Source organism: Ursus arctos, unplaced genomic scaffold, assembly GCF_023065955.2.
Source record: "Ursus arctos isolate Adak ecotype North America unplaced genomic scaffold, UrsArc2.0 scaffold_20, whole genome shotgun sequence".
NCBI lineage: Eukaryota > Metazoa > Chordata > Mammalia > Carnivora > Ursidae > Ursus > Ursus arctos.
In genome coordinates, this window is record NW_026622875.1 from 55,164,745 (window position 1) to 55,191,990 (window position 27,246).

The 27,246-nt window shown below is 35.0% G+C and overlaps 1 protein-coding gene across 43 annotated transcripts in view; it reads right to left on the reverse strand.

Moving 5' to 3' along the window:
- Window positions 1-27,246, reverse strand: part of CLASP2 (cytoplasmic linker associated protein 2) — a 175,042-nt gene that overhangs the window by 47,280 nt on the left and 100,516 nt on the right. For 8 of the 43 annotated variants that reach the window (XM_048216077.2, XM_057315823.1, XM_057315824.1 and 5 more), the window contains 10 exons: window positions 26,743-26,760; window positions 24,590-24,691; window positions 24,411-24,437; window positions 21,494-21,520; window positions 18,709-18,879; window positions 18,177-18,284; window positions 14,550-14,612; window positions 13,480-13,586; window positions 10,077-10,321; window positions 8,563-8,626 (listed from right to left, as the gene is read on the reverse strand). In XM_048216077.2, the coding sequence (XP_048072034.1) occupies window positions 8,563-8,626; window positions 10,077-10,321; window positions 13,480-13,586; window positions 14,550-14,612; window positions 18,177-18,284; window positions 18,709-18,879; window positions 21,494-21,520; window positions 24,411-24,437; window positions 24,590-24,691; window positions 26,743-26,760 (932 nt within the window). The remainder of the gene's footprint in view (window positions 1-8,562; window positions 8,627-10,076; window positions 10,322-13,479; window positions 13,587-14,549; window positions 14,613-18,176; window positions 18,285-18,708; window positions 18,880-21,493; window positions 21,521-24,410; window positions 24,438-24,589; window positions 24,692-26,742; window positions 26,761-27,246) is intronic. The other 35 variants (XM_044383240.3, XM_044383235.3, XM_048216066.2 and 32 more) reach the window with 10 other exon arrangements.

Here is a 27,246-nt window from a genome sequence, read left to right on the forward strand (position 1 = left end):
ACCAGAAAATTACGTGACTTGTCCAAGGTTTCCATAGTGAATGGCTGGGTCACAACTTAAAGCTAAGTTAACTGGCTTTCAGCTGTGTTCCATCCACTCTATTACGAGATAACTTACCTCACCCACACTTTACTGTCATTCAACATAAAACTCTTCCACTAACTTTCCCCCCACTTTCATTTCCTCTATAGCCATCCTTCTAATGATCGTTTCTATAAGGGAGAGCCAATTTTATTCCTCTTTAAGACTGATCTTTCTATTCTGGATTCTTGCTCTCTACAGTACGGTCTCCTCAATATAAATCCTTTGCTTACAGCTACAGAAAGTCTCAAGAATTTCTCCTTCAGTTTCCTTCCCACCAATTATCTCCTAATCATGAAAAGTAGTAGCTTTTTCATTAGCTTAGTATGCCTGGCCATTCTATAGCTTGCCACTGCTTTCCTCTTATTATTTCCCTTCTGTCTTTCATTTCTGTTGCCAACATTTTCCTTCTGAATTCTAAATATGCAGTGACTAAGAGCCAGACTTCTTCCTGATTTGCTTTTCATCAAAAGTGTGACCTTAACAGGCCCACTCTGCTCCTTAACAGGCCCACTTCGCTCTAGCCTAATAGGCCCCACGACCTCTAAAATAGCTCTCTTTTGGCCTTTCCCAAATCTGTCCATCACTGTAGGAACCAGGTCTTTCTGATCTCAAGTCTGGACTTCTGGAAGAGACCAGGTAAGTACATATTCTAGGCTTTGCAGGTCATATAGCGTTTATCACAACTACTCTGCCATTGTAGCACAGCCACAGACAGTATGCAAACAAGTGAGCACAGCTGTGTTCCAATATAACTTTATTCACAGAACAGGCAGCAGGCGAACTCATGCTTCTTTCTCACCCTCAGACTGTGGTATCATTCTTTTGAGAGAAACAAAATCCTCCACTGCCTACAGAATAGTCTACAAAATAATGTCTCAAATGCTTAGACAATGTTCTAACTCTTCAAACTGAACTTGGACTATCGGGTAACAAAGTCTTTGTCCCTGAGCACATCTCACCACATTCCTGATTTCCTACCATACTCCCTCTATTTACACACAGCATGTGACTTGTTATAAAGTTTACCATTCAAGTCCCAGCCAAAAAGCTTCTTAGACCATGTTAGAATATAGCCAGTTGGAACCTGTTGTGGGACTAGCTTTATGGTGCTATTTAACTTTTTCTGTATTTACATCATTTTCTCATCTGGAACATACAACATTTGAGAATAAAGCCTCTATTTTTATATAGTCTTGCATTATTAATTAGAACCAAGTTCAAAGTTAGAAAAAGTTCCTTAAAGAGTAAGGATTTTCTCTTAAGTGGAAACTTACCCTGTAATTGGTAGCTAGCCCTTTTTTCTCAATGGCAAGGGAAGATGCATAATATCTTCCCTTCATCCCAGCCAACATTAACTTCTTTCTCTCCTATAAACTTTTCTGTCATCTCCCATTTCTCTGGACTCATGCCAGTCATTTCCAGGAGGCCCTTTCTTCTCATGCTGACATATCCAAAGTTTATGTTCCTGCCAAGATCTGAACTGCTATTTTCTTTAAGAAGACTTCTCTGATTCTCCTAAGTAGAAATTTCTTTTGATTATATAATGAGACTTCACATGAACAAAAATGTAGACATGTTATTTATAGTACTCCACATACAGAATTCTATCACTTTTCAAAATACTTAAATCCTATCAATAGTACTTACTAAGTAATAAGATACATGCCTATATAATATAGCATCTATCTGAAACATATATTTGGAATTTCACATAAAATTTCTTACTTGACTGCCCTATCACAGAGTTCACTGTTAGATGTTGATATCTTCCCATTTCCTTCTCTAAAATTAATGAAGTGGAAAGTAGAAATTTGAGAACTACTGCTCCATAAACTGTTCTGTTTGCTTTCACGAAATGACATTTATAGAATATTAGAAAGTACTTATGGGGGGGTTGAGACTAAAGACTTTTTTAATAATTGTGAAACCTGGGAATTATTTTATAATTCGATGGAACCAACCTTCAATGGAATCAGTTTATAATTCCACATATCTCGCAAGTGTACTTTATTGGAAAACAGTGGTAATATTGGAGCTATTACAGTTGAGGCAGTCTTTTCTCAATCTCACCTACATCTTAGGTGTGCCAGTCATCAAATATAGAACAGAAGAACATAATCAAATTAGATTAATTAGTAGATTAAAAAGCACATCTCCAAACAGAATGACAGTTTGCATAACTGCAAATAGCATTTCGTGGATTGCAAAGGGTCCAACACTGCATGAACTCTTCGGGAGAGAAAAATAGAGAAAAAGGGTTAATTTCACAGTCATGCAGTAAAGTTAGGTTTCCAACAAATATTGAACCAACTTACTCTCTATTGAGAGTTCCAACACAGGGGACAGCATGCAAAAAGAAAAAAAGAAAAAAAAGAAAAACACACAAATTAGTCGCCATCAATGCAAAGTTCCTGTATGGAAGAAAAACACTTAGAAAATAAAAGTGACAAATGTTTTTCAAAGTTTTATGATAAACTCAAAACAGTTTTTAAAACAAGAGTTAAATGAATAGTATGAGAGAAGAGCATGTGATTTTCCTGTGTTTCTCCCTCACGTCCTTGCCAAAGAAATTTAAAAACAAAACCCAGAAAATCAACTTCTTTTCCAGACCCTAATATCCTTGAGGCTCAACTTCTAGAAAGAATCTAAGACTAAGACACCTGCCCCCATTTCTGAACAGTGCCAGCATTTACTTCTGAAGTTCAGTATCTAAATTTATTTTTTTCCTCTTCAGAAGAAACATTTACAAGTTAAGTGATATCTGTGAAGGTTTAGAACAACTACAGTTGTTTGGAAATAAAAAGTAACGGTTTATACTACAACTTTAAGTTTTCCCCAGGTAAGATGTGCATTATGGTCTCCTGATCCTAGGACTGCAACCAGCTCTGCTGTCTAGAACACTCTTTAGGAGACCAGATGCGACCCGGGCACCCAACTGCGTCCCATTTTAGTAGCCACAGATTGAATTCCTAGCTGTTCAAGACTCAATGGTATGACTTCAAGAGGTAGGATAATACAGATCATAAGATGCCACTTCAAAACATGCATCTCAGTGAAGGTGGCTCTTTTCAAACAGTTCCTTCAGAGGCAAATGTCAGAACACATAAGGTAACTTTCGGCATCTGACACTTAATACATTTGAGGGAAAAAAATGATTCTAGAGGAGTCAAAATAAAAATCTTCCCTGAACTCCTTCATTCTTCAAACTTAGTTTTAAAAAACTTATACAGTGTTTGGTGTGTACTTAGGGTTTTACATATATTAACTCATTTAATTATCCTCACAATCTTATGAGGTAGGTATTACTATGAACTCTATTTTACAGATAAGGAAACTAAGGCACACACTGCTAATAAGGGTTGGAGGTAGAATTCGAACCCAAGTAGTCTAGCTCTACTATCCATACTTGATATCACAGTGTTGTACCATCTCTCTAGAAAAATATTAACAGGCTTTAAATCAAACATCTGCAGCTTATGTTCTAAATTACTGTCATACGTACATCATCATCCATCACCACTTATTTCCATACTGGTATTTGAGGTTAAAAAAAGTTTATCAAGTTATAGGCATCAAGTAATTTCAGCTTGCAAACTATATTTGCCAATCCTGTCCCAGGAAAAAATCCAGCACCTATTTCAACGGTGTTCAGAAAGAGCTCTCCCCTGGCCCTTCCTTTCTGGAGTGGCTGCACTGTATACTAAAGCTCGCCTGATATTCTAAAATATGTAAGAGGGAAATATTCTGGGGGCTGGAGAAGGAGATCCTATATGACAGTAGATGGTAGAAAGTGGATGGGGCTGCCCACAACCCGTTTCTCTAAGTATCTTGTTTCTGCTGAGGACAGTAGATAGTCTCAATTGTGTTGGACCTAAGTGAGAACAACTTTCAGTTATCATGGAAGCAGGCTATTGTCCAGAAGGTATTAACAGAGACTGAAATATTGATTTTAACCTAAAAAAGACACAGAAAATTCACCTAACTAAGCTAGTGGTATGAGATGTCTCCTCCTCAACACTGTGGCCCATTCTGGGGGAAGGCTTCAGACAGTTTCTGCCCCGTGAGGTTTCAGGACAGTTGAAGTTACTGATTAAGTGACTACAATTCACTAGTAGTGGAGAGCTAACCCAGGCTTGAGGAAGACAAAGAAGTGTCCCTGACAGCATTTTTCAAGGCTATGAGAAGAAAGTGCATGGCTCCTTTGGGGACATGGACATAGTCTACGCTAGGGTGAGAGTTAGGAAGGAACGACAAGTAAGATGATAGGCTTTGTTTGACATTTTTTTGAGGGTAATGAGTAGTAATTGCAGGGTTTTAAGCTGGAAGAGAAGATTTACCTTTCATAGAGAGATTACTGAAGGATGCGGTGTGGAGGAGGTGCAACAGGCTAAAGATCACGGTGCCCTGAACTAGCAGTGAGAATGGAGAGACAGTCAGAAGGCTGAATCAATAAGGATCAGGTGAGCTTCCAGAATGATGCCCAAAACCTTCACTTGAGCAATGAGGGAATGGAGATTTCATCTAATGAGATCAAGCAACACAGGAGGAAGAGTAGTTTTGAGGTTGAAGATGACCGATAAGACATGTGACTAAGTAAGCATAAGAGAAAAATATGGGCTGGAAGTACACTTTTGGGAGTCATTAGGTTACAACAAGTGATAACTGCAGCTTCAGATAAGGTACAGAATGAAAGAAGAGAGCCTAGGGCAAGAATCTATGCAGAACCAACACTTAGTAAAACACGCAGAGAGATAGGTGCTGCAAGACAAAGACTGTGAGGGAGACTGGATGGGACACAACAGGCAATTCAACAACAGACACATCACATTCCTTAAGGAGACAGAAAAGATACATTGAATAACCAAAAATAAAGTTGATAACAAAAAGAAATGTCAACCAGCAAATGGAATTTATGAGAAACTCACGGAAGCCAAGCAGATGAGACCATAACAGCAAAAAATTAGGACCAAAAGAATATTGTGGCTAACAACAGCTTCAAGGTGAGACCTCCTTCCATTTCAATAGGAGGGAGGGTAGAAAAAATGGGTTTCTGTGTAGTTACAATGGCTGGTCTGGAGGCAGGAAATGAGAGTTTCTGTTTGATGCTTTCCATTTTCCAGGTAAGCTAAGAAGCCAGGATACATGCTTGGGGCATAACACAGGTTGGGAGGTGAATGGGCTGCAGTTTTGAGGAGAGAAACTATTTGACATGGCCTCTTTGGAGAACAGAAGAGAAAGATGAGAGGAGGAGGATTATAAGGCAGCACTGAGCAGTAATGGAGAATGGCAGGGAAATACCGGAACACACAGGTGTTTCACCCAGGGGCCTGTACATTTTTTCCCTTTAAGAATCCTAACCTTCAGGGCACCTGGGTGGTTCAGTCAGTTAAGGGTCTGTCTTCGACTCAGGTCATGATCCCAGGGTTCTGGTATCGAGCCCCCGCAGAGGGCTTCCTGCTCAGCGGGGAGCCTGCTTCTCCCTCTGCCTTTACCCCTGCTTGTGCTCTCTCTCAAATAAATAAATAAAATCTTTAAAAAAAAAAAAAAAAGAATCCTAACCTTCAATTGGTGGCATGAGCTCTGCCAGCAGAGGTTTTTGGACATATGTTTCTACTGTAGTGTTAATAACCCAGAACTGAGCATAGAAAACAGGGATCAGCAATCTTCAGTCTGCAAGTTAAGAATGGTTTTTACATTTTTAAATGATTTTAAAAGTTTTTTTTAAAAAGGCAATTTACATGAAACTTAAAATGTCAATGTTCATAAATAAAGTTTTTTTTGCAACTCAGCCATAATCATTTGTTTACATATTGTTTATCTAGATGCCTCTGTGCTACAATGGCAGAGTTTGGTAGTGGTGACAGAGATCCTTACAGCAAACAAAGCTGCAAATATTTACTATCTGGCCCTTTACAGCACAAAAAATGGCCTACTTCTGATAAAAAAACAAAACTGTATCTGGAAAGAAAAGAAAGTATCAAAATCAGTTGCTTGATCCTGAAGATGGAACTGTTGGTACTTTATAAAGATATATTTAAAAAATGGGGAGGGAGAGATCTGCTATTTTAATAATATCAGGACATAATGCAAAAGCTCAAATCAAACCCTGACATTTTATTTATTTTTCTTTTACAAGATTTTATTTATTTATTTGAGAGAGAGAGTATGAGCGGGTGAAGGGGCAGAGGGAGGAGGACAAGCAAACTCCCCACTGAGCCTGAAGCCAGCCGTAGGACAGTCCCAGGACCCTCAGACCATGACCTGAGCTGAAGGTAGATGCTTAACTAACTGAGCCACCCCGGTGCCCCAAACCCTGACATTTTAAACTCAGCACAGTATGGTGACATTCCAGCTTATTCTTAATGAATTACATTGGCAGAGCCTCTGACAGACAATCACCAAACAAAAGTCAAGCAGAAACAAATTAACAAAAATCTTTCTATTGCATTGGTCTTCACTGAACTAACTAAAATGCCAAAAACCTAATCAAACAAACAAAACCAGATGGGTCAGTAAGAATTGCATATAGTTAAAAAACCTGATGAAGAAAAACCAAAAAGTCACCTTCGTGACAATTCTAGGGAAGACTGTATCTGGTTCTAGATGTCTATTAAGGGAAGACAAGCATATGTGCTCAGTTCAGTTCCTTTCCCAACATCAAACTCAACTTTCCTATTTAATCTCTAAGAGACTCTTTAAAGTGTTTTTTATTACCGTATAAATTCTAGCATCCAAACAAATTGTATTATTATCCTAGCAAAAAATAAACTGGGACTTCAAGAAATAATCCAGCCTTGGTCTTATACCTTCCAGTAGGCAAGAATTATATCACTTATTGAAGATGTTTTAAAATTCTATTTTTTACGGACACCGGGTGGCTGAGTCAGTTAAGCGTCTGCTTTCGGCTCAGGTCATGATCCCAGAGTCCTGGGATCAAGTCCCACATTGGGATCCTTGTTCAGCAGGGAGCCTGCTTCTTCCTCTGCCTGCTGCTCCCCGTTTGTGCTCTCTTTCTCTCTGACAAAAAAAATCTTTAAAAAAATTCTATTTTTTAAAGTTGCACGGATAATTACTAAAATATTGTTTTTTAAAAGAGGTCCACCCAGATCACAATTTTCTTGTCCTTTGATTTATATTGCCAAGAAAATATATCAACAATTAATGTGTTCAGGATTTATAGAAATTTTTGTATTAAAGCAAGTCCTACAGCTGTAACTAGTGGTAGCAATGTAAGTGTAAAATGGTACAGTTACCTACATGTGCAGTTTGAAAGTTTTATTAATTAATTAATTAATTAATTAACTTATTTATTTATTTCCTCTAGGCTCAATGTGGGGTTTGAACTCCTGATCCTGTGATCAACAGTTGAAAGCTTCACTGACTGAGGCAGTCAGGCACCCCTGAAAGTTATAAATTTTAAACAAACTGCTTATGAAGTGTTTTTTCATCTTTCTCTGTAATGGAATCTTGCATTCTTGGATAAAAAGTGGATAACCTTTGAAAACTTTTAAAGTAGAAGCAATTAATAATCTTTAGCTGGATTTTAGTTTATATATAAAGTGGGATTTTATTATCTTTAGTGTTGCAAATAATGAAAATATCAAAAATAGAAAAAAATGAGAATGATATGTGCAACAATAAAGTGAAGACAATAAAAAAATAAGGTGAAATTCATTAATTTTTTTTTTATAATTTCCCTTCCACACCTCCCTCTCACTTAGGTTAGAAATTCTCATGCAGACAACTGGTAACCTAAAAAAAAGACAATAAAGTTTCACCATTGTCAGACACATTCCTGAAAAGAGAGTAACCAAATACATTTTACAACAGTAACTATCCTGCAAGGTGAACCAAAATTTCCTGGTACACATGCAGATTATGCCTAAGTGCTTAAAACGAAGTATGTTTTAATCAACATTAAAAATTAAACAGTGTTCTGAAAATTTTTATAGACTACTTCAACATACGAAATTTTTTTTTTAATGTTACTACCAAACTATGGCCAACATGGTAATTTGTGCTTTTGTGTTATTTAATGGCAATTCTTTTCTACACAATTACTCTTTTAAGGTAAGAATATATTTACATTAACACTGCAAAAGAAGAAAACAATAAAAAGTTCTTAAAAAGACCTTTTTTCAACTTACCCATTTTTTTTCCTTTACAAACAGTAAGAAGTTTCTAGTGATACAAGCACATTCAGTTTGATTAATTCTGAGTCATGCTTGTTACTATACCCCTCAGCTTATAGTCTTAGACAATCTCTGGAAAAGTTTAAATGGTTACCAGAGAGCAATTTCTAAATTATGTATGATATCAAACAATTTCAATTATGTCTGAAAAGATTATTACCATTTTGGGGCAATAATAAAACAAAAATGGCTTACAGTACTTTGCTATTATTTTACTTTTTTTTTTTTTTGGCAGTCCACAAATGACATTCCATAGGAGTAAACAATCTTAAATACTAAAACATACCTTGCCATGAGGATCAGCAAACATTCTTGTGAAAATTTCACATAATCTTTTCAGTTCAACTCGACTGTCAAAATAATAGAGCAGCTTATTAATATCTTTTTCTTACAAGATTTATTTATTTGAGAGAGAGACAGAGCATAAGCAGGGGGAGGAGCAGAGGGAGAGGGAGAAGCAGATGCCCTGCTGAGCAGGGAGCCCAAGGAGGGGGGCACGGGGGCAGGACTTGATTCCATAACCCTGAGATCATGACCAGAGCCGAGGTCAGATGCTTAACCAACTACGCCACCCAGGTGCCCCAAAAGTAGCTTATTAATACCTTGCTGAAGGAAGAATTCATTTAAAAATAACCTTAGCCATAATTAGGCTTCTTATAAAAAAAACAAAACAAAACAGTCCTCCAAATCAAAAAATTTGTGGGACTTACTTATCAGGGATAAATACAAATTTATCAAATGCAACAATAATTCTGTTGCAACCCAAATTATTTTAAAAGTTAGAAGTTTTATAAAAAGAACTATATTTCATTAATGTAGTATGACAGGGGAAACTGTACAAATGACATTCCCAGCACACGAATTTTATCCTTTAAATGCTAAGATGTTTTCTTAAATTTGGCCACCTGAGGGCTAAAATCTTTCTACACTATGCCTACCCCTTGCAACTGATAATGATATACTGAACCTAATATTAACCTAATCTTGATGGGGTTAGGAACAATATTATGATTTACTGTAATGATTCATGAAGTGTGATATGCAAACATTAAAATATATTAGGCAGTACACAGATGAATGTCTATTTTAAATTAAATAGTTATAATACTTCCTAAAGTAAAAATGTAGTCAGCAACTCTAACCCTGATTTCAGGTATCAAGTCAGGAAGTAGCCCTCTAATTTTTCCACTACACTCAAACTTATGAATAATCTGAATCTAGGTTCTTAAAAGGGGTTGACTGGAGAAGTTTAAAACATTACACAGATTAAAGACAATAAAGAATTTAGGGGCGAAAAGCAAGTAAAAGCCATTAGAAAAGGAAAACGAATCAAATCAAACCAAATCGAACAAACTAAAAAGCAATATAAAGTTAAGAGAAATTCACTCCAATTCCATTTTGTATTACACTAAGACTCACATATTACATGAACGCTGAGAATATACCTTCAGGTTCAAGTGAGCATAAACATTCTTTCCTCTCACTGAAAAACTTATCAGGAATGAATTTTAATAAACTGGCCAGTTTTAATCTTACATATACTTTATTATTTTTTTTAATTTAAAAAATTAATACCTTTTTTCATGAACTTCTATTTGTGAATAAAGTTTCCTTTTAAGTAAAAATTTCTAGTATAGATAGTATAGATGGTCCTGAAGCTTGGGAAAATATTCTGATGCCATCTTCTGAATTTAAAACAAGTCTGTTCCCATACTAATCTCTCTAAGATGTTATGGAAACAAAGGCAGGTTGAAAAGTGCTAACCTGACAGGACAGTTATTTTAAGACAACACAACTCACCTTAGAGTTCTCTGATTTTTTAATAAGTTCTGCAGACCCAGGAGGCCTTCTTTCCTTTCTGACCAGTTGGAACTAGCACATCTATTGAGGACTTCTGCCACATCTTCCGTCTGCCTCATATATGTGGGAATACTACCATTTCGAGAACTATAGGAACGTTCTGAACAAGCACTAGATGCATCGCTGTTGGCGTCATCATCTGAATGCATTCCATATGATTCATATCTTCTTCGAGCAGGTTTTTTCTGTTATACATAAAGGCTCTCATTAGCAGTAGCCAAAAGAATATACTGGTATTTTATAATTTCGACTGACCACAAAAAGACTGGTTTTTGTTTTAAAATCAGTACCAAGCATGCGGCTAATCACTGTAATAATAAAATTATCAATGTTATATCAATCGATAATTGATTTTATTATCAATATTTAGTTTTGCTTCAGAAAACATGTTTTAGAAGTTAGTAGACGAAATATTTTTAAACCACAGGACATAGTAGAAACAGAATAAGGCTATATGAAAGTTTGGATATTAAAGTGGGAAGAGTCAAATTGTGGGTTTTTGCCTCTTTTCTTTTTCATGGAAACCAAGAACTACTAGACTATAAATGAACAGAAACTACTGGAAATTTGAATTGGTAAGAAGAGAATATTACTTTTTAAAGGATGAGAATGGATCAGGAAAACACATTTTCCTATACGACTTCTATTTTTCCTGTCTGCCTTCTTCTCTAGTCTCCCTTTTTACATCTGTTACCAATTCTCTTGCCACACTTTCTTCCTTTGTACCCAACCCTCATGTCTCCTACAGAAGTGAAACACAGACAAAGAATGATGAGAACCTGTTTTGCTTGCTATTATTTATAGGAGGCAAGCTCCTTGAGGGTCCTCCATGTTTTTCCCAATGGGTCTATACCATCTATTTCAATAAATGCAAGAAAGCCTATCTAGATTCCTTTGATTTCTTCAGGCTTATCATTTAATATATGTAACTGCTAATTATACCTTGCATAATAAAAGTGAAATGAGACAGAGTAAATAGCTTATTTGAGATTTCCTTGGAACGACTGGAAATGTATCTTTATGTAATCTGATATTTGAATTTAGGCTGATGAGCAGTGAAGACATTCCTATGAAACATGTTAAAAAGCATAATAACTTAAAACAGTTCTAGTGGCTACAAATTCCCCGAAGTCTAAAATCTAAAAACAAAAAGTAACTTGAATTTAATTCAAAATAGTTTTATAAAGACATTTCCATCACTGAACGTCTCTTACTGATTTAGAGACACCAATTTAATTTAGAAAGTGCTAATGTGGTATCTCCTGTGTTGGGCTCCAGCATCTGTTTTGTTACAGACATCAGTGTGAGTAACATCTCATTTGTATGGAGTAGTCCCACTGGAAGGACAAGAACCCCTATAGGACATTCTGTTCAAGGAGCATCTCCCTATTGATGATCATATATACAGCATAATGGATGTATTAAAGGATGTTACTACTTCAACTTGAATATTTTCTAGAAGACTATCATCTGTTAAACTGATGAAGCAAAAGAAAAAAGTTATGGTATCATAAGATGTCAGAAAACAGCAATGTCTATACCTTAGTCCGTATGTCTCCTAAGAGCTGAGAGCAGTAAATTTTTAAAGAGAAAAATTGAAAATAATGAAGAACATTTTGCTAAACAGCACAATGAAGCAGGCATAAACAATGCCCATAATCAGAAACATTAAATTTTTTAATATATAGATACATGAGAACTGCTTATTAGCAGACTATATCTTCAACCTTGCCAATATCCTTTAGTCCTAAGCTACAAAAATATTCCCATAACCAGTTTTCCTAAAGAAACTCAAATTTTCTTTCTTTACTTTTAAAGTAGGCTCCACGCCCAGTGTGGAGACCAAAGTGGGGCCCGAACTCATGACCCTGAGATGAAGCCCTGAGCTGAGATCAAGAGTTGGACGCTTAACCAAATGAGCTACCCAGATGCCCCTCAAATTTTCTATTTGAATCCTTATGTCATTTCCAAAGTTAACTTTGTTTCTGTGATTTTCCCAAGGTGCAAATTAGGCTTAGTAATTGAAAGATTTTTTTCTAGAAATTAATAGTTATAATTGGAATATCTATGCTATGCAAATAATGGAAGTAGACAGAATCAAATTATTGGCATTCAGCTTTTGGCCCTTACATACTTCAAACACATCTTAGTATTATAAGTAATAGTTCAAGAATAACCCATTCAATTCATAAAATTTATGTGAGCATAATTTAACTGGCAAATCTTCCATTTAAAAAGAAACTAGAAAATATGATTTGAGACGTACATTGATAAAAAACAGTAAATTTAAAGCATCTGACTGATTTAAGTTCATCGGAACAAGACGTGATCAATATATCCCATGCCCAAGAGAACAAAGTTCCTACTTAGTTATATTTATAAGAAATTAATCAAATGGCTGAGATAAAGGGAAAAATTCAGCACATGTAGACTGTTAGAGCAGAACTACATATGTGATTACATTTATTGTATTATAGCTATGACCAATGAATATTTTTCAAAACTTATTTTTCAAATATATGTGGCATAAATCATATCAACACTGGTTAAGATGTGATATACAGTCTTAAAAGGCATAATGTATTTTTTATTTCAAAACAAAAATGAGGCCTTTTATAAGTTCTGTGTAAGAAACTGAGTAAATGCTCCTCAAACATTGGATTAATAGAATTTGAAAGAGAAAGTGTCATACTGAATTGACTTGTGAAATTGGCAAAAGCCAATTACAGTCATTGCTCAAGTGATACTTCCTTCGTAATTTTAAGTGAGAAAAACAACAGTGAAATATGTGCAGCACTCTTCTGAAAAACTATCATGGATCTGTGGACGATGTTTTTAAATCTCACTATTTAATGTGTCAGACATAAAGAGCCAGGAGGATATCCTAATTATCATTTGTCTTGAAGTTGTACTTTCTCTCAGCTCAGAAAATATAAGTAAGACTAAACAAAATCCTACCCCAAGCTAACACAATCCCTAAATACTCAAAGTTAAGCAAGCTTTGAAATATATGCTTGTAGCGTACACATTTATGTACTAATCTAATCTACCCTTACTCCTAGGGTACTATAGTGCATAAAACACATCACCATATTAATGACATCAATATTTATATTCCTGACATGCCATCAATTACTTTTAGCCTTGGCTTAAAATTCTGGCCAAGAATAAAGATCAAGAATTGATTATACTGCTCTGCTTTTTACACTGTCCACATTTGATCTTCCTAGATTTAATCCACAAACATTTTCCCATGTCCTTTCCCGAATTGGTGGACTGCCTTACCCATACATTAGTTTCATAATGGGAACATCTATAATGATAAGGAAATGGAGAAGAGTACCAAGGCATCTGCTACCGCCTCCTCCACATCAGAACCTGTGTTCAGGACTCGCATGGCACTGACAGAAGATGACAGTCGGCTTGACTGGCTGATCCCATACCCCGGACCTAATTCATCAGAAGGAGGAAAACAGCTTTCAGAGAGTCATAAATGTTAACAGTGTCACACTGGAAACTTTAAGATCCTTAAGGGGAGGGGGGAAAAAAAACCAATGGGGCAAAGCATTTTAAAAGCAATTCTGTATTTTCTGGGTACATTTGGTTTTTGGTCAAATAAAACAGTAAAGGCAATTAAAATTACTACTCATAGTGTATGGAAAATAAATTTAAAGAACAGTAGCTATGATACATTTATGACCAGAAGTTAGAAGAAAGAATGGCTGGCTAAGGGCTTGGGAATCTACAGCCCTTGCAATTAATCCAGCTCTATCAGTCAGACAAATCTCATCCATTCAGGTGAGCCACAGAGTAGTCCAGAACAAAGATCAAACCTCAAACCGATAATGATTAGGGAGCTCAATAAAGCCACACCAGTTTACAAGGGAAAAAACCTCCAATTATTATTTCTTCTCCTTCAAGATAGGCTGATTTCAATCTAAAACTAAGACATGTCATTTGATATTTGTTAAGCACCTACTGTGTGCCCAACATTCTGAGGTATGTAAATACAAATAAGAGATGGATTCTCCCCCTCACTACTTTCTACACCACCATTTACAATTAAAACACTTCATCCACCATTTTGGTTTTTTTTTTTTCCAAGACATGTACAAAGATGAAGTACATAACTGAGAACACAAAACAATTCCATATTTAAACATGACATAACTTAGGTTACACACGCACAAAAAATATCTGCCAGTGAGAAAAATGCCCAAATAAGATTGTGGGAGGGGAAAATGTTACTTGGGGGAAAATTAAAAAATCACAAATGACTTATTATCCAACAAATTAAATTTAAATAAAAACAAACTGATTTGAAAACATGAATATACAATACAACGGAAACTGAAAAGGACAAAAATCTGAGATGAATGCACAGATGATTGTGAAAATGTACTCATTCTTCACCTGAGGCCCCATACACATCGGGGGCGTAGAGGGCACCAGTAGATCTGGAATGGTGTCTGGAGGCTGGAATAACAGGACCATACAAACCTCATCTATTACCACAGAAACAAGGAATAGTGGCAGCACTATAGTCAGGCAAGGAGAGTTAGTCAACACTGGTATTACTAGTACTAGTTAAGGATCGGAATACTGCCGAGTAAGGCAACTGAACATTAGCACCATAATATCATCCTTGACACACAAAAGATCTTACACCTAAGGGGACAGACATAAGCCCACAGGAGACAAAAAAAGCAAATATTCAAATGGAAGGAAATGTCAAAAGTACAAGCATGAAACAAAAAAATGAACATTGTAGTTAAAAAAAAAAAACCACTATGGTAACTAGTAACCAATAATAACCCTATCTCCTTTAATCTTGAACCCAATGAAGCAGGTATTACTATCCCATTTTATAGATAGGTAAATTTAAGCAGAGAGAGTTTCGCTAGTAAGTGAAACACCTCAGTATCTACCCTCTTTCAAGGCCTTTGCTCTTAAACAGTATACGCACCACCTTCACATTGTTCAAAAGATAACATACCTCATTTACGTTAGCGTAAACGTTTTCCATAATGTTTCATAGAATGTAAGTTCTGGATTCAGTGAAAGATTATTTAAATATCAAAGCACATTTAAACATAAAAAAGGGAGTATTAATAATCTAAAGACCTAGAAATGTGACATGTCTCCTTCTATTTTTGACATATTTTAAATTTCATGTCTTAAAATCCTGATTTTCCTAACACCATAAAGTCATTCTTCCTCTTACATACAGAAACAAATAAGCCAGGAAAGACTCATTTTAATATTTAATGAAATAGATTACTCTTATTTACATATATTAATTAGAGCAGTTAAAATACTTTTATTACACAAATCACTCTTTTCTTTGCCACAGGACCTTAGTGAATGCAAAAAAGATCAAAAAGATTGAGAGAAAGGATTAAACAGAAAGAATCCTGCACAAAAGGTTTAATCAGACCCTGAAAGGTGTCTATACATAATATACATAGTAGTATATATATAGTATATATAATATATGCTATATATTAGTTTTAATTTTACCTGACAGAAATAATTTTTTAAGTGGTGAGAGTTACCAATATGGATATGCCCAATGGATGAAAATTTTTGGAAAATTTTCTGGAATCAATGGTTACCTGTGGCTGCAGATAAGTGGTAAGAGGCACCACTCACATGCTTGCAATAACATAAGCCTTTTTTTTGAAACTTGACTACAGAAATAAACATAAACTAGGGTACAAGTTCCAGAGAAGTTTGGCTTTGCTCAGCTCTGGTTTATTTCTGATGCTTTAGGACTTTCACACTGGTCTTGTGCTACAACTGAACGCATGGCAAACTTTGGGGTTCATCTGCTGAATGGCGATATTCACATCAGAGGTGTAAAAAGGATCCACCAAATAAACACAGTAAGCACAGCAGAATGCAGGCAAACACAGCAACCAACGTGAGTGGGAAGGATAACCTGATCTTCCGGAATGCTACTCCTCATCCCTGTGTAATAAGCGGGCTAATCTGCTACCTTTACTGTGCAGTACCCATATGTAAATAAAAGGGCTATAAAAATCAATTCTTCTAAAACTATAAAATAAAAAGATCTAATCTTCTTTAATCCAAATAGAATGTTTCATTAGAATCAGGAAAACAGCTTCATTTAACAAAAACTTAAGTGATTTAAATTGTCAAATGGAGACTATGAGCTGAATCTAGTCACCATTTCTCTTTAAAAACAGGCATATTAATGATGTTTATTTTTTAAGTGATTAATAGTTGATTATAAATTTTCTCTAATCTCTGACTACTACAAGGTTTAAAAGGTACAGAAACACATTTTGGTTTCTTGTTGATATCTCATGTTTTTTTTTTTTCTTTTTTTTAAAATTTGATTTTTATTCATTCTTTGTACTGTATACCCAGAGTATATATTTTATATATTTTATATCTCATGTTTTCTAATAATTCCGCAGCATTAGCATTATACAGATGCAGGTGTTATACCATTAAAAGTATCTTAAGAACCTTGCCACTAAAGTACAAGGAAACTACTTCTGGGCAAGCAGTTGAGCATTAGGGGAAAAGATGGAGGATCAGCAGTGGTGGCAGGGACGATGATGATGACGACCAAGTGCTCACTGTGTGCCAGGCCCTGCGCTGGGGGATTTGTTTCATGTATTCGCTCATTTATAGCTTCTTCAAAACAATCCTAACAAGTACATACTATTATGACCCTACTTTTACAGATCGGGAAACTCATGTACAGAAGGTACAGAACCCAGGCCATCTGACCTTAGAACATATGCTCTTAAACTACCACACATTCCACATATCCACTCCACTTCCTTCAACCCTTCAAGATGGCATGCTTATTTTATACAAATATAAGATTTATTTCATTCTTAAAACATATATACACAAAGATATACCATGTACACCTCCATGTATGTTTGTGTGTGTGCACATACACAGCCTATTGTATATGAACTAAAAATATCTCTGGCAAAGTACTGAAAGGGAACTCTGGTACCTGGGACTGGAACAGAAACAACAAAGGCTGAGGCCATCCCTGTCTGTGTTCCTAGCTCAATGGGGGTTTTCTAGGTACAGGACAGTCTAGTGATTTATTTAATGAAATGGCCCAGAGAACAGAAATTAATCTCTAGATATCCTACACTAACATGTCTATTGAAGGAAATAATTCCCATAGGCAACGAGTAGAACTATGTTCTTCTTAAATATCACGACGTCTGAGGAGAAATTCCTTAAGTATTACAGTAACCTACATTTTATGGAATTAAACAAAAAAAATCTGAAATGGCGTTAAGTATGTACATATAAATAAAGTACTAGTTAAAAAGCTGAAGGACCATGCAGAAATTCTAAAAATTTTCAGTGTAAAAAATTCTGCCTCTCTGATTATTCTCAAATACTAAAAGTTTAAAAAAAGTCATTTAAGATTTTTGTAAGTGAGGTAACTATACTATTATAGTCAAGGTTATAATATAATCTATATCACCAGGTACAGAGAGGTTTTACAGCTGTGACATGACACAAATATATGGGAAACGACTATTAAACTGTAAAATACTAAAAAAATGTTAATCTCTCCCATTTTAGTTAGTAGTTCACACGGTACTTTGCTGCACTCTTTCTAATAACCTAAGTTAAATATCTAAGTTGAAATGTTAATATTTCTGCTAAAAAAAACCAATAGCATTTATTTTATCAAACAAAATGGTCCATACTTCACTTGAGAGTAAATATTTAAATATTACCTTTAAATTGTATAGGTTTATTTCTTAAGATAAATCTTGAATGCAATATTCTATAGTTTAAATCTGTGTGATATTTACTTGATTATGGAGGCAATTTGTTTGTATAAGGTCTAAGCTGCTCATTTAAAACAAGTAAATGTCAAAGGAATTTCCCAAACATGTAATTTCCTTCTGACTCTTTCTTCTATCGGGATAGATAGATGAAGAAAGCTAAACGCCACGTATGCTGAGGTTATCAGATGGTGATAACACAGGGGAAAGAAATGCACCCAACACCTGCCCAAGTACTTACCAAGGGGCTGAAAAGAGCGAACAGGACTTGTATCCCTGCTGCTCTCCCGACTGGCTTCCCGGCTGCACCCTTGACTCACACTTGGTCGAGGAATACGACTACTTCGGGCTGGTACAAAGCAACAGCAGCACAGAATGGAGGAAACAAAAGATAGAATTTGCATTTTTGATATGTTAGTTTTATTTTTCTTTCTTAAAAACTGATCAATCGTTCTGAGGTTGAGAACAAATTACTCTTGATAAAGGATTGCCAGTAATACAGTTAAATTTGAATACAGTCCTCTAGTTTGTATGAGATTACAAGGGTAAAATAGTATTCTACAAATGTAAGAAGGCTGCAAATAAAAGGATTAAAATATACATGAATTATACTTTACAGGTAAGATACCTAATTCAATTATAACCTTTCAATTTTCTTTGAATTCTGCATTTTCTTCTACCTTCTAAGTGCCCAACTGATGTCTGCCATGCTATCCAATATCCAAGCCTGAATACAAAAGAAGAGGTCCCAAGCCTCACAGAGAAAACCTTACCCACTGACAGCCTAGAGGGACTAGCCTCTCTGCTACACCCCTGGCTCCGTGGTATCTTGCTTCTCTTCGGTGCTGAGGCTGAATTGACCAAGACTCTTTGAACACCAGAGCTCACAGTGGAGAGGGCTGTTGTGGTCAGAACTCTTCCTGGAGACCCCGACCGGCTGCCAGCTGAACACCAAACATACATAGAAATGTTCAGATGTGAACTCTAAGAGAACTTGTTGAAAGGATAAAAATTCAAGAAATACATCTGAGAAAACTGGGATAGTATGGCAAGTTCTAAGTTCAAAAGAAACAGACTGAGGAAGACATGTATAGTCAAAACCTGGGGGGAAAAAAGTATGCTATATATGCTAGGACTGAACAGTAAAAATCATGTAAAAATCTGTTTTCAGTTTTGAGGGGTAGAGGACAACACTAATAGTATGTCTGTTCAGAACACAAACAGTATAAAAGATTTTCGAAAAAGACCAACGTATCTGACAAAACATTTCACATGGCTACAGCTATATATTAGAAAGCTATGTATTTGCAAGGAACAGAATTAGTCATTTCATTACTGCTATTATTTTGTTAAGAATGTAATAAAAATTTTCTTCATGTTAAAACGGTTTGCCTTCTGAGATGCCTCTGAATGGGTAGAGCAAAAGTATCTTGCTATGATGTATACTTTTAATTTTTACAAAATTAAAATTTAAATGTTTATAAAATTGGGCCAGCTGAAAAAGAAACTTGCTTTTTGCTATTTGCATAACCACAAAGGGATCTTGGGTGGCCATGCCTACAATGTAGATATAAGGGTTACTGAGAGTAGAAAAGAACTATAAGCAAATGTCAAAGAAGTCAGACCCTTTCCAAACTAGTGATTCTCAGTCTTGGAAGGCAGATGATAACTGGTCAGGGGAAAAGAGAGGGAGCTGGATAAAATTTCACAGATTGGGGCAAGGGTTAAAGAAAAAAAATTAAGAAACATGGTTTCTTAGAAACTTAGAAACTAGAATTGCATGGAAATGAGCTCCTTGTCAATCAAAACATTTTATGTCTGCATTGAATGGGAAAACAAACTAGATAACTCCAAGATAGAATTTAACTCTACGTTCTGAATGGTAGCATTATAGAAAAGTTAAACTTATACTTAAATAAATGAAAGCAACTCTTCATGAAAGCAACGTTTCCCCTTGGTTGGGCATCATTTCTCTTAACCAACAGGGCAGTCACTGCTCACCTTGTATAATCTTACCCAATCATGCTTCATTTTCACAGAGCAAAAACTAAAGACTCAAATGTCAATGTGGCCAAGCAGGAGATGTTAATGAGGGAGGAGCACTGAGTGTAAGGCAGGGAGGGGTGACTTTTCAGTTCTAGTAAGCTGTGTCTTGAGGTAATACCGGCCGGGCTTTAGGGTTTTTTAAAAAAGTGCAAACTTTGAAATTTTCTCATTTTTCTCACGTTGTGTAGACCAAATAATACATGAAGGCTGGATGTGGTCCATGGGCTGCTGATCTCTGACCCTCACTGTAGTTTTCCTGGCATGGTTTTACTAAATACAAATTAAATTCATGCTTAATTCCTAAACTCTACCAGCACACAAAATGAAAATTATCTTCCACTGGTTACAGCAATACTATATAAAACAAAGCAGTATTTCCAATGAAATAACAATTAATCTGAGTAGAAGGAATTCTAAATTATTACAGGGAAATCATTCAATTTTACTTTAAAACAATGGCTTGTTTGAATTGTTTCTTGGTGTTCCAGGTGAAGAATCTTCAAATCAGGTTTTTTACAGTTATAACCTTAAGGATACCCACAAAGCACCTATTTTCTCCATGCAGTAACTACACTAAACATACACACCAAAACATCCAAACACCCAACATGCCACAAACTCACAATGCAAGATAAGCCAATGGAATATTTTATGGGAACGCTTGCAACAATATAAAAAGTATAAATAATGAACTGAATGAACACATACAATATGGTATTCTGTTAAAACTAATATAAATTTAAGGGGTAAAGGTGCTGGTAGGAGACTAGAGAACTCCTTGAAATGTGGGTCTATTCAGCAGAGAGGAAACACGCAGTATAGAAGCAGAGTAACCACTCCACCTAATCTTGGTTAACTGTGTTTATCAAAAGTATGCAAGCTCACTCCTTCTATATTTAAATTCATTCATAACCTCTCCTAGAAAATAAAACTGGCAGTGTTCATTTGCTTTCATCATTACCCTCTCTTCTCCACTGACTCCAAACCCCTACCGACAGTGTGATAATTCCAATGCCTATAACTCATTTTGGAATTATTTGTACTTAGAGAAAATATCAAGGCTCTTTCCCCAGCCAAGGACTACCTAGGCTAATTTTTCATAAGAAAGCCACAGAGTTGATGACAAAGGGCATGATGTACCTAGGGAGTAGCATGCTAGTAGAAAATACTCTAATTTGCGAAACTTGAAACTGGATACCTAATTTCTCTTGTGCTACCTAAAGTTTTCAAACTATCATTTTATACTTTTTACGAGGTTATTTTCAAGGCATTACTAAAGCTCCTTTGCTTTTGAATGCCTAAACCTGTGGGATCAACTTGGATAATTTCAACAATTCAAGGTTTTGGTAATAAAATAAAGACAGGCCAAAGATAACTGGCAATTTTTGCCCCAATATGGCTATACAATGATGGAATTTTATGTTGAGAATTTCTGCTGAATAGAACCCATTCTCGATAATGAAAATAGGTGATCAAACAACAGATGCACACATCAAGTCTGTAAATCCTTACCACCAACGGTATTAGCAGACTGTGATCCTGAACAAGTGTAAAGGCAGAATGAGGGTAAGGGTTATAATCCACGAAGAGGGAAGGAGCAGATTTAAAATGAATGGCAGATGGAAATAAGAAAGCTTTAGTCAGTTCTTAGAAAATAAAAAACCCTAAAGCAAAAAAAGCAAACTTTAAAAGAAAAATCCCTAAGCCATAGACGTCTGTAACAAAAGCAGTACATTTAGTAGCTTTTACAGCTGAAATCAGACACTCATGTACAAAGCAGATGAAATGAAGTTGCAAAAGTAAATGTAAATTCTTCAGCTTTTCTTCTAATAGCCTATAGTCTAAATAATTAAATGTTTAACTTTCTACTATTTAAACATTTAATTTAAAACTACGGTAAAGAAAAACTACAACATCTTATAGCTGAAGAAAGCTTACATGAAAAAGCTACAAATTTTTTTTTAAGATGCACAGAAAAAAAAAAAAAAAACCGGCAGGAGGTTAGGGTGAGGAGACCAAGTTTCTGACAGGCTGTACAGCCATTTGTACACAACCAATCACTACCAACATAACAAAAGACACCATCCTTACGTAAATATAAATCTGGACGTCTCTCCATTGGGTCTGCTTTTATTTATTTTGGTTAGTCATCAGAACACACCTGCTCTGACCCAAGGGATTTTTTTTCCCCCTAAATGGCAATATAAAAATTTGGAAAGATCATGCAAACTCTAATGAATTACTTCACAACAAAGTGAAGAGGGAGGTCACAGCAATATTTCTATGCAAATATGTTGTAAAGAAACTTGCATCAAATCATATAGGGTCACAATTTCTTTTTTCAAAAGAATCTGAAATGGAATATACAGTCATTCAATAAATAAGCAAGCAAGCAAACAAAAATCTCTGCAATATGATTTAAAACCTAAGTGATTTTATAGTGGGAAAGTCTTCTGATCTTAAAATCCTACCAGGTCTAAAAAGCCTATCATTATGTTCCCATACTTCAGGAGAGGATTTGAAGTATTACAGACTGGGTTTCAAAGTGAAAAACCAAATGTAAAAAGTTATTTCTACATCTTAGTGAAATGATCAGTAATTACAATATACCTAAAAGGGAGGTCCTTAGGTAACATATTAGAAAACCATACACAAAGAACTTTGAATCTTTGTCACAAGTTCTGTCTTGGTATTACTTTGGAAAAGAACTAAACAGCTCACATCAAATTAAATTTTATCCTTAAGATACTGGATACAGACAGTTTTGGGTTGCTATCTTTATTCTTCTTTATGCTTTAAATTTCCTAACATTATCATTATTTCTTTCTTTGTTTCTTGAAGGCCATAAACCTAACAAGGCACAAAAGTACACAACAGAAGTTTAAAATTCAGTTGACATTAGGTTAATAATAACAAGGAAGACAATTTTATCAGCTGAAATATAGAGTGCTCATTCTGGGCCCATGTACTGTCTTAAAGTACATTAAATATACTATAACATTTAATCCTCACTACAACCCTCTGAGATTATCCTCTTCATTGTATAGATAAATATACAGAAATACAGAAACTTTAAGTAAACTGGAAGAGCCATGATTCATATGTGGGTAATAATGGCTCCAGAGTCCATGATCTAAATCAAATATTTCTGAGACTTTATTATACACAAATCACTTGGTGATCTTGTTAAAAAGACTGAATTCAGGACATCTGTGGTGGCATGAAATTGTGCATTTCTAACTAGCTCCCAGGTGATGTTGATGCTACATTTGGAGTAGCAAGGCTCTAAGCAACTACAGTACAACTGCTAAAGACCGAGTTACTTAAAAAATTACTCTAAAAATACAGAAGAGCAGGGAAAAATGTGATATGATCTATTCCTAATTTGGAAGAAGAGACCTTACCCAGAGGGCATTTTCTATTTTTCCTATTTATAAATGATCCTCAATTTGCAAACCAATTATACCAAGCATTTCCTTATTTTTAGGGCTCTTGCTGAATATTCCCATCATTTCTCCGCTTGGATTTTTTGACTCTGGAAAGAGGAGAAAAGGAGAACCTGCTGGCAGGACTTGTGGAATTACCACCTGGCCGCCTCCAAGCGCCCAGTTCTTTTCCCTGATTCCAAGATTTGGGAATCAAATGAAAAAACAGACATATAGGACATCTGTATCTTGATAAATAACCTACACAACCGTGGAAGACGGTTAAATAGATTTCTTTTCAAAATAGCCAAGTATGTAGAATAACCCCCAAATTACTTCCCTAGAAAAAAAATCTTGTTTTTAGAGATAAGTACTAATGAAAATCTCTTGACAAAGAAAGAACAGGAACAAACTCTTAAATTAATAATGTCATAAATGTATGGGTTACTATTCTGGAACATGTAGAAATGAATCATTCATTTTACCTAGGCCTCAAAATTGTGCTTTTTAATAATTATTCTTATGAGGAACTCAGCTTCCAATGAAACAGTAAAAATACAAATCTTAAATTTAATAAGAAATATAATAGAACTAGTCATTTTATGTTTCCTCACTACGAATCAGTATATACCTGCCAAAAATGCTAACTGTATTGTAATAGATTTTGGGGAGAGTATGAAGACACACATATCTGTCCTTGAATTGCATTAGCTAGATGCAACCAGATTAGATGCTAACATATGGCAATTATTTTGCTTCTAAAAAGCACAATTTTCTACATTTGCAAGTTTCTGAGTAGACTGTGAAAACCTTAATGCTAAGAGATTTGTGCTACTTAAAATATCTCCATGCAAAACTTTGTACAGCAGATGAAGTTTTTTCTTTCTAAGTGGCAGATATCAATGATGCAGCCCTAGTAACACACCAAAGACAAGACAACACCCACTCAAAAAAATTCCAAAACATGCACAACAACTGATCCAAAACATTGAAAAAAAAAATACCTTCATTTTTGTCAGGTGATGATGAACCTAAAGTACAGAACAAGAACTCAGTATGTGGCTTGTCTTTTTTGAAGTTAGCTTTGTCTTTATCCACTGGTCAATCTCCTAATACAGTCATATACAAGCAACACACTTATCCAAATGTATTACAAACCCAGGAAAACTCAGGCAATACGTACGCTGTGACTGAGACACCATTTTTGTTCGACTTCTTCCTCGAGAATCTGTCTTGGCATTTCCCATGCCAGCAAGTGGTGCTGAAAGCTTTGCTCTCACCCGGCCTAAGGAATAAAATTATTTACGTAATTAAAGACATTTTTCTATAATGATATTTAGTAATGAGGAAAAAAAATCTCACTATAATTTTCCAATTGGGTGTGCTTTTCAAGTATTGTTAAATTTTGTAACGATGTAACCATGACTGACAGGTGATATTTCTCTTAAAATATTTAAAATACATACTGCTTTTTATGTGTTGCAACATAAGCTAACTTTCCTTCAAGGGTAAAAATAAAGTCAAACTAAAAGATTTCCATTCTTAGTTTGATATTATTAGTCCAGTAGAGTCATAATTAAGATAATTACCAAAGGCATGCTACTTGTTTCTTAACTGGCAGTTCCAGTTCTAAAATTCCAGTTTTCGTAAAATTTAGTTTATTCTCAAATACAGCCTATTGTTTTAAATATCAGCCTAATCTTATTAGAAACAACAACCCAAACAATTCTTTTGACTGAAAATATACTTCTAAAAGGGATTTGCAAGAAGAGATAATATTAGGTAAAATATTTAATATTTTTATCCTGTGAGATTACTAGACATCTAGATATGGACACATTTACTATTCTCTTGTCCCAACCAGTTTCATTTATAAAATGATTTGAGGAAATACCTATCACATGAGAGCTGGCACTTTTCTCAGCATACTCCCTTCTCCTCTACCACTGCCTCATCCCCCTCCACAAAAACAAGCCACAAACATCTACTTCTAGGGCTTTTGAACTAAAGGAGACAAGAGCTTATCAAAGTACCTAAGTATCATTAGTAAAAACAAAAATATATTACTAGTAGTTATATGGTGTTCTCAAGCAGTCTCAACTGTATCAAATTAGAACCAATACTAAACACAATCACAAAGAAGGGCTGAGAATTCTGTTAAGCTAAAAGGTACAATTTGTAGGGCAATCATTATACTGGCTAGCCTGATATGGCTATATTAATTAGGAAAAAAAATGAAGAGTAAGGAGAAATTACAAAATTAAGAAATAGTGATTAAAAACCAGGAGTAAAACAGAAGCAAAACCGAAGTCTAGTTGGTGAGTCTAGCATTCTCAATTCTTCAAGGCCCTTAATAAGCCCATAGTTCAGGCCTTTCACCCTTTTAGAGAGTCTGTTTAGAGTAGGATACAATGTTCTCCCGACTAAGAAGTAAAACAGAAAAACAAAATTATTATTCTTGAAATGGAGAATTTATCCAATATAACAAAGAAATTAGGGTATTTTGATACTAATGTTCTAGATTACAATGCTACAGTGATAGAAACCATTTTTATAGAGTACTCCAATTGATATGAAAAATATGAAATATTTCAAATATATCAGAGTAAGCATGAGACTAAAAATGTTAAATATACTTGGTTTTATATCACAAGAAAAGGTCATCCATGTAAAACTTAGGGGAAAAAGAAGAAGTGTGTTTCAAAATCAGAGGTTTAATAAGACAGCCTTCAGGAAATATAAAAAAATGGAATTTCTTTCCTTTCTACAAATTCAAAAGCAATAAATAATTATTTTCTTAAAGTAAACTGGCTCAATAAAATAAAGTAGTATATCTAGCAAGTTTTTTATAATCCCAAATTCAAATCATATATGCAATTCTCCACTGAGTCTAAATCGAAGACACACTTAAAAGCAGACTAAACAAATGCATTTAAACTTCCATGGTAAAGCAATGGAGCATGCTTCCCCACAGTATAAATGAATTAGCATAAATTAAAAAACAAAAACACAAAAATAAAGAAAAGCACTAATGATGCTACTGAAAAAAATATTTACTAACTTTATACTAGATATTATTAAACATGTTAAGCAATTATGTTTTTCCAGCATGAGATGATCCAAGATACAAAGCAAGACTCCAGATGAAGAACTAAAGAAAAAAATTCACATGTGTAACTAACACAACCAAACATAAAATGTAGAAGCTATCACAGCTGGCAAATTATATAGTTTTGCAAAAAAATTAGCCTATTTTAGTTTTTAATATTTAATTCCTACTAATGAAAATATTAATGTAGAGGTATTTGTGTTACTAACAAAATGTATAATTCTTACCATCTTCGGATGTTGCTCCTAAATAAGAGAAATAAAACAATAACATTTCAACAAATTCTGCCAATGCTGATGTTAAGACCTACTTGCACCTCCCACCCAGGACTAGAATGAAAGAGTGAAAAAAAATCTTCTAGTATTACAGCCTTAGATAAAATGTGAGGTCATCTAATGACTCACAGCACAAGAAAAGGTTAAAACTAGACAAATGGAAATGGCAAAATTCCACAACACTTTTATCTGCTACATTTCATACTCAAATTTGAAATGGTGAAGAAAATTATAGAAGTTAATCACTCAAGAAAGATTTAACCCTGTCTTTACTCTTTCTGAAATGAAGGTTTTTACAGAATAAGAATACTTTTTGTGCATTTTCAAAACGTTGTCCATAAAAACTAGAAAAGCTAACTGACAAACATGGAAGTCAAATCCATGGCCTCATTAACTCAGTATTTTCATTAAAGCATTACAAAGACCCATCAATCCATCAGCTATTTACTCAACACT